The sequence below is a fragment of the Mycetomoellerius zeteki genome, unplaced genomic scaffold (assembly GCF_001594055.1).
Source record: "Mycetomoellerius zeteki isolate Tzet28-1 unplaced genomic scaffold, Tzet1.0 scaffold93, whole genome shotgun sequence".
Lineage (NCBI taxonomy): Eukaryota > Metazoa > Arthropoda > Insecta > Hymenoptera > Formicidae > Mycetomoellerius > Mycetomoellerius zeteki.
In genome coordinates this window covers 1487247-1495314 of record NW_017257968.1, presented here as the reverse complement: position 1 = coordinate 1495314, position 8068 = coordinate 1487247, and the positions used below count along the sequence as shown (strand labels likewise).

General features: G+C 36.0%; 2 protein-coding genes across 2 annotated transcripts; both read left to right on the top strand.

The window, feature by feature from the left end:
• The first annotated feature begins 2464 nt into the window (after positions 1-2464).
• On the top strand, positions 2465-5735 carry LOC108730525 (protein ABHD17B). Its single transcript, XM_018460286.1, has 3 exons — positions 2465-3108; positions 5034-5166; positions 5423-5735. The coding sequence occupies exons 1-3, from the start codon at positions 2465-2467 to the stop codon at positions 5504-5506; spliced, it is 861 nt and encodes a 286-aa protein (XP_018315788.1). The 3' UTR covers positions 5507-5735.
• Positions 5559-7813, top strand: LOC108730488 (uncharacterized). Its single transcript, XM_018460211.1, has 2 exons — positions 5559-5576; positions 5651-7813. Exons 1-2 carry the CDS (start codon positions 5559-5561, stop codon positions 7094-7096), a joined length of 1464 nt encoding a protein of 487 aa, XP_018315713.1. The 3' UTR covers positions 7097-7813.
• Positions 7814-8068: the final 255 nt, after the last annotated feature.

Below are 8068 nucleotides of genomic sequence, written 5' to 3'. Positions count from 1 at the left end.
TAATAAGCAACGTAAATTAAATATCACATTTTATTTGTTTATTTTAACAAAACCCAGACTACAACATTAAAATCGGTTTCATTAATAGTTTTAAATAAAAATTGAGTATTATTTAGTTTTACATGCATATGCATATCTACAAAACTGATAAATCATAAAATTAATTCTACTCGTTATCAATTTTTTGTTGTTCGTCAATGTTAAACAAAGATGATCACTGTGTTATACTGTGTCGCTTGTAGGAAGGCACTCTTAATGGTGGCGACAGTATTTGTGTATAAATACCTTGTATCTATGTATCTAAAACTTAAAAGATACCGTATCAAAAAACTAGATACGGATATAGGTATCTCCGCCTATAAAGATCTAGGTAATGCACTTAGGTATAGCTAAAGTATCTAGATACTGTATCTAGATACTTTTACCTAGATACGTTCCAACACTGTATATAAGTATGTCGTGAGAGGAGTTAAATGAAATATTAAGTTATTAATTATGCTCTCTGTATTGCATACTAATTGAAATAAAGTAATCCAAATAAATTTTAGACTTAGATTGAACAATAAATTGTATATATTATACATTACTTATTATTTGAAAATCCACTCTTTAGACTAATTAGTGATCTGCCAGTTTTTCTAATTATTAAAATTTCTATAATGTAATGTCCCTTGCAGAATAAACAGCTTATTTTTAGAATATAAACTATGAAAACTAATCTACAGTGTACTTTTTGTTTCCTGTTTTTTTTTTGTTTTTACTTACTATTGGCTCCTCCCTCTTTGTGACTTTTATCGACAGTTGTGTTTCCTTGTACAGTGCATAAACTGTGGCAATATTTGCAAATGTAGCAATATTGCTGAAATGATCTGTGCTGTACAGGTCTTATCATACATGTTTCTTGTCTCTTTCGAAAGTTTATCAACTTTTATCTTGGGTGACAGAAAACAGAAAAAGAACAAGAGGCAAAAAAGCAAATGGTAAAGAATAGTAAAAATCAAAAAATAAGAAGCAAAGAGCACATTATAGATTAACTTTTAATTGATATATTTCATAATTTTAAAACATTTAGCGATAAACAACAGCGGTAATTAACAAAAAGTTTCTCGTTACTCCTGTGAGGATATAGCTTTAGAAAAAGCCGGTATTCACAGTTCGTTCTTATTTCATTTAAGTAATATCTTAAGAAGCTAATATAGTTCTCTGATTGGTTTTATGACGTCTTAAAACTGTATTTAAGCCTTGTTCATGTTCGAAATCGGTTCAAGATTTTAGACAGAGAGGGAATTAACAAATCAAATTTGAACAATTCGGAAACATAATCAACACGTCAATTCTTTCTTCATTCGAAATTTTTCGAGAGCTGATTTCTAACATCGTGGACACTTTGTTGTGTCCCGTGATTGGTCGGTTAGTCAATGGCTAGAAAAAAAGAGAAAGGTTTGATGCACGCAAGCGCATTATTCTTGAAAACTATCGAGTGCTTTCCATTTGGTGATACAAGTAAACACATATCGTTCTAGCTTTGTCATTCTCTGAATGGCAAGAAAGATAGAATGATGCTCGTAGACTGGTGTCACTTGGAAAGTACCCTTTTTTTCTGCTATAATATAGTATATGTTACGTATACTATAGCATTTTTGTATATTTTCGTACGCGATATTTTTCGAGAATCTAGAATATGATCCCAGACGAATCTCGCTGCATCAGCGAGTCCTGGCCCTGGCGAGTCCTCGATAAGCAAACTTGAGACAAGTGCAGTTCAATGTAAACGCGACTAAAAAGGAAGGGGCACGTCGGGGGCGTCGGGACTGGTCGGAGTTGATCGGAGTTGATCGACTGTCATCGTCTGACACCCGACAAGCGACAACGACAACGGCGACAAGACAAGCATCGGTGAAGCTTCGGTGGCACCGAGCTGCTCCGAGCTCCGAGCTGTCGAATCGTCGAATGGGAAATGGGAATGTGACCGATGTGATGCGAGCAAAGTGGATTGTGGCCCTCGTCTCTGTCTCGCGCTTTGTCTCACCTTGCACAATGAAAGTACGCAACGTAGAGTGAGTGGGGACACGGTGTTGGCAAAAAAGAAGAGGCGAAGCGAAAGAAAGAACGAGGCAAGGTGGGAGAGAAATGGTCTGTTTCACCACGAGCCGTCATGGCTGAATCATTGTGAGCGATTGTGAGCGATTCTCGTTACATTACCGATAACAAATGACGTCGCGAGTGATTCATTAAGGTGATGAAAAATCGAGGTTTTCATCTCGCGCGACAACGTGCCTGAGGCATCTGTCGACTCCATTTGATTCAGCCAGGACGAACCGATCGCTGGAGAGCTCCATGCCGAAGCTTCACCAGAGGGAGATAACAGGGTGATAAAAGAGAGAGAAAGAGAGAGGGGGAGAGAGAGCGAGAGAGAGAGAGAGAGAGAGAGACGGCGTTTAGTGGATGTCCGGTGCGCTACACGATGAACGGGTTAAGTCTGAGTGAACTGTGTTGCCTCTTCTGTTGTCCGCCCTGCCCGTCCAGAATCGCAGACAAATTAGCCTTCCTGCCGCCCGAGCCCACGTACACGTTTGTCGAGGACGAGGGCTCCAAGTTCTCCATTTCTCTATCGGAACGAGCCGAGTGGCAGTATACCGAACGCGAGAAGGAGTCAGTGGAAGGTTTCTATGCGAGGACGTCGCGCGGCAACCGCATAGCATGCCTATTCGTACGTTGTTCGGCGACCGCACGTTTCACCATTCTCTTTTCGCACGGGAATGCTGTCGATCTCGGCCAGATGTCGAGTTTCTACCTTGGGCTGGGCTCGCGCATAAACTGCAATATATTCAGCTACGATTACTCGGGCTACGGGGTCTCGGGTGGCAAGCCGTCCGAGAAGAACCTCTACGCGGATATCGACGCCGCGTGGCACGCACTGCGTACACGTTACGGCATCAGTCCGGAGAACATAATACTCTACGGCCAAAGCATCGGCACGGTGCCCACGGTCGATCTTGCTGCGAGATACGAGGTCGGCGCGGTAGTGCTGCACTCACCGCTCATGTCCGGAATGCGGGTTGCTTTCCCGAAAACTAAAAGAACTTGGTTCTTTGATGCTTTCACCAGGTAAGCCGGAAATGTCCTCCTTGGCCAAAACATATTTTCATCACAGGAAGCACGAAAGTTCAAAGACTTCCAAGTCAAGTGAGATGAGAGGGTCCATTGTCAAAGTCGCATCGACATACGTTTTTCACCTTTTTTTGACTCAAAAATTATTTCTCAGCTTTTAACAAATGTTTAATAGATAATAAGTAAAATGTAAATAAATCTACTTTTTTTTCTAAAGACGCAAAACATCTAAAAATTGTTTTCCATATTGTAATCTACAGATTAAAACGGTTGACAAGTGTATTAGAAAGTCACAGTGATTAATAAAAAATCAATAATAGCTTAATGCAAAAGTATTTTCTTTTTTTTTTATAATAAAATTACTATCTTGTTGAGAAGCTATACGAGTGTGCAGTCGACAAATGTATATTTGTGTCACGTGGATTTGTATAATATTATATTTATGTAAATGAAACCTACATGTTGCATTCTTGTCATAATGCGTCTCTCTAATCAGTTTCTTTATGATTTTTTTTATGATATCTAAAATATGTTTATTGCGATCTTGATATTTTAGTATTAGGAATTTTTTCAAAATGAGTAGTTTTAGTAATCTGCCATCCAACGAGCATTTACTTTAGTGTATTTTAGTTTTTTACTAATTTCAATATTTTCAACACTATAATTTACAAATGTTTTATGATTTCACCAACTGCAATACAGCTATTATTCCATAACAAGCTATTCACATGCTTCACATCACAATTGACATAGATATATGGCCAATAAGCATGCTTTTTGTTTTCGACACATTTCCATCCTTATTTAAACTACTTGTTGCAGTACTAAAATACTTAAGTTTATGGAAGATAATTATTTATAAACTGTGTTTTCAGTCCAGTTTTTTATTTTTTATTTACTAAAATTTTAATATCTTGAACAATTGTCGATAGTATACTTTTTTCTTCACTCATTGTTGTGTTTATACAAAATACATGTGACGTTTAGTATAATGAGTGAGGCATAAAAATACTGCGTTACGTTGCAACATTTCAAAAAATATTTCTGCTGAATGGAAAATAAAAACTTCCTTATATTATATTTAAATATCCTAGTAGTCTATTCGACATTATTTATTTTATCTTCGTATACTTTATCGTTTCTCTTATTGTTTTGCTTTCCTATTATTTTCTATTTGTTAGGTAATAATGTATGTGTAAAATGAAGAGATGACTTCTTGCGCAAAACTATTCTAAATTGAAATAGTTAAAGTGCAGAGATAATAAATTGCAGAAAAATATAGGAAATAAGTAGTACGGGAATTAAATTGTATCTATTAAATTTATGTTGACAGTATAATAAATAACTCTTTAAATGAAACAATTATCGTATATTTTTTTTGTTTTTTGCATGTGTCTTGTTTTATTCTATATAAGTTTTTGACTAAAAAGACATAGGATTGACATTTTTCAAGCGATAATAATTCTAAATAAAAAGATTTTATGTAAAATTATTCTTTTAATTAAATTTCAAGCCAATATCTTTTGTAATATTTTTTGTTTCTCAATATATATTGATTTATGTAATTATGTAGACATATTTTATATGTATAAAAATTATTTTAAGTCTATATCCTTAATGCCAATTTTTAAAAATTGGATATGATTTATTTTTAGAAAAAAAAAAAGATTCTATAGTCAGAAGCTAATGTATCGATCGTAAATTTTAACTTTTTATCTAAAATTATTTTAAATGCTTGTAAATAAATTTCAAAAATATAAATAAAATATATAATAAATAAAAATATTATATATAAATAAATTTTTTAAAATATATAAGATTGACAGAAAAGAAAATTAGAACTTAACGAGGTTTAATATAAAAATTACTTTTTATATCGATATTGTGACGTGTAAATGTAATTTTTCTATATTTCTTTGCAGCATAGATAAAGTGCCGAAAGTAACGTCTCCTGTTCTGGTCATTCACGGTACCGAAGACGAAGTTATAAACTTTAGCCATGGTCTGGCTATTTATGAAAGATGTCCACGAGCAGTGGAACCATTATGGGTTGAGGTATTATAAAATAATTATTAATACATCATTAAAAGTGTTTAATATTTTCTTGAGCTTTTTACTTATTTTTTTTACTTATATTATTATTGTGTCGTTACGCGCTTTGTTCATACTTTTCATAATTTAAATTAAAAAAGATCGCTATATATATGAAAATTTTTAAGTACAAATGCGTAATATAAACGCTGTGATCGATAAAATATCCAATGTATGTTTCATTATAAATGTGATAATAATAATCTTGGGTATTTTTCAGGGTGCTGGGCACAATGATGTAGAGTTATACAACCAATACCTCGAACGACTGAAACAATTTGTAAGCGTGGAATTGATAAACTGACGGCGACTCAGCCTCTCCCAGAGTCAGGGAGGACAGGGAGGGGGCCATATGCATGCGAACAGTCAAGGACGTACCATTTCCAACAATTCTAATACCATCAGTTCCATTTCGACAAGCTCACCAACGGAGAAGCTTGTCTAGCAGTCGCCTCCCACAGGGGAGAAGACACCTGTCCTTCCCTGTGATGAAGAATCATCTTTCGCCTCTGTAGATGATGTATTCTTCTTTTGTGATCAGCAACAGGCTGTAAATCAGGAAACTTATTATTCAGATTCATTCAAGAAAACACGTTCCAAAGACGAGTATTCAAATGTCGAAGGTAATTCGAAAAAATCTAGTATGAGATCGGAGAATAAGAATTCTAAGCAGAAAGATTCTTCTACATGCACAAAAGACAAAGATCAGAGTAAAAGCACAACCAATGAAAAAGTGAGCGACTGTCACAATTTTCAATTGAATCATACTGGAAAGGCCGCCAAGAAACATACCTATCTACCAAAAAATTTGAAAAATCCCTTTGCTCAAAAAAATATTGTTCATAGAAGCTTAAAGAATTCATTTGGTCAAAATCAGAAGAAGACAGATAGTCAAAGAACTCACACGACTTTAATTGATATACTTGTGGAGGATTGTCGACAATGTGCGATTGGGGAGAAACCGGTCGCATCATTTTCTAATGTTTCTGGTGATATTAAAAAGGATATTACTGATTGCAGAGGTACTCTTACTCAGCCTACAGAAAAAAAGTCTCCTGGATCTCGATTTAAGTACAATTGCATAGAGTCGGCGATGGACTCTGTTAACAGTAATAAAGACAGTAGGCAACGTTATTATAATAAAATCTCAATTGTAGATAATATTACAAAGTTTAAAAGGCCCGATACAACACACACAAAAACTACAGAAGTCACGAAAAAGTTTCCTTGGAATTGTACATGTACAAGTAAAATAAAGAGAAATCTTGACAAATGCAAGGAACAAATGAAGACCGATTCTGTCGAGAGCTTAGATTCCTATAATGACGCAAAACAGTTGAAAAAGAAAAAATCTGCTTGCAGTCCATTGAAAAAATTTGGCCGATCATCTCTATCAGTGGGTGCGGACAAAATCACGATAAATTTGCCCAAGTATTCTCCTTGCGCAAGTAGATTAGCCGCAAGCTCAAAAATTTTGTCGTCTGATTTAGCAGCAGATCCAGAGAGTCCGCTTCACGTTCCACGCTCGAGAAGTCCGTCTCATGTCGATGTACAAACTGAGAAACAAACTGAGAACAACCCTTCGAAGAATTCGGAAAAAACGTCGATACAGGCCAGTTTGTCTTTAAATATACAACAGTTCCAAAAGCCTCGGTATACTCTGCGTAGTAGGAGTGTAGGTGACAGCTGTGTAACGTCCCCAACAAGTGAGGCAACTACCGTGAGCTACTCGCCTACTGGTACAGAGATATTGTCCTTGGAAGAAGTCGGACCGCATACGTCGCATACATCATCGGCCGAAGGCTCTGGTAGTAGTTATTCAGAAGTCAAAGAGAAACCGGATGTCGAATGTTCTGACAAAGTTAGGAGAGCGACTTTGGAGACAAAGTGTTAATGAAACGTGGACTCTTGACAACACATCAAACATGTGTTTCACGCCATTCTCTCTTCCACGTATATACGTATTTTACGTAAAACGATCACGCAGTTCCATACGCCCGCGATAAACCCATTCGGGCTGTAATCGCGCTAGTGAGAAACTGTATACAGAGGCGAATATATATACGCGACATACCTTTATAAAATTTATTATATTTCTAGAATCGCGAGAGTATACATACTTGTGCATATTGAATATTCTTATCTACATATATATATATATATATATATACACACACTCAAACGCACGCGTGTTTGTGTGGATATTAAGAGCTGTTTTTGCAAAATAGGCTACAGAACGTTGTTGCGACAAATGTGTCGAGTATTATTATTTTTATTATCCTCCTTAAAATTAGGATATCCAATGGTTCCCGTGTGTGATTGTCGAAACATTTCTTTGCCTCGGGAAGTGCGATGAACATTGATAGCATGTAGTGAAGAGATATCTCGCTGAACATCTGCTTTTTCTCTATTTATTAAAAAATTAGTCAATCTCATTGACTTTTTTATTTCATTAAAATTTTTAATTCTTTAGCTTTAAAAGGCACATGTATCGTAAGAAGAAACTGCCTCTCATTCACGGAAAGCGTACATATACGCTCTCGTAAAATAGGTGCGCGCGCGTGCGCGTGTGCGTGCGTGCGTGTATGTGTGTGTGTGCGTGTGCGTGTGCGTGCGTGTATGTGTGTGTGTGTATGTACACACACCCACTATGTAAATTCACGATCGAAATTTTTCTAAATTTTTTTTTCGATTCAGGCAAATCTGGTTCAGCGAGAAAATTCGAATCTTTTCAAATTGCATGCTTTTGCGAATGATTGGTATTCCCGATGCCAATGGTGATGATAGTTGTAACAGTCATGAGGGCATTTGTTCTTATACCCATGATGAAGACCTGAAAGAGGAGAATTGGAGATCTTCCAGTTAA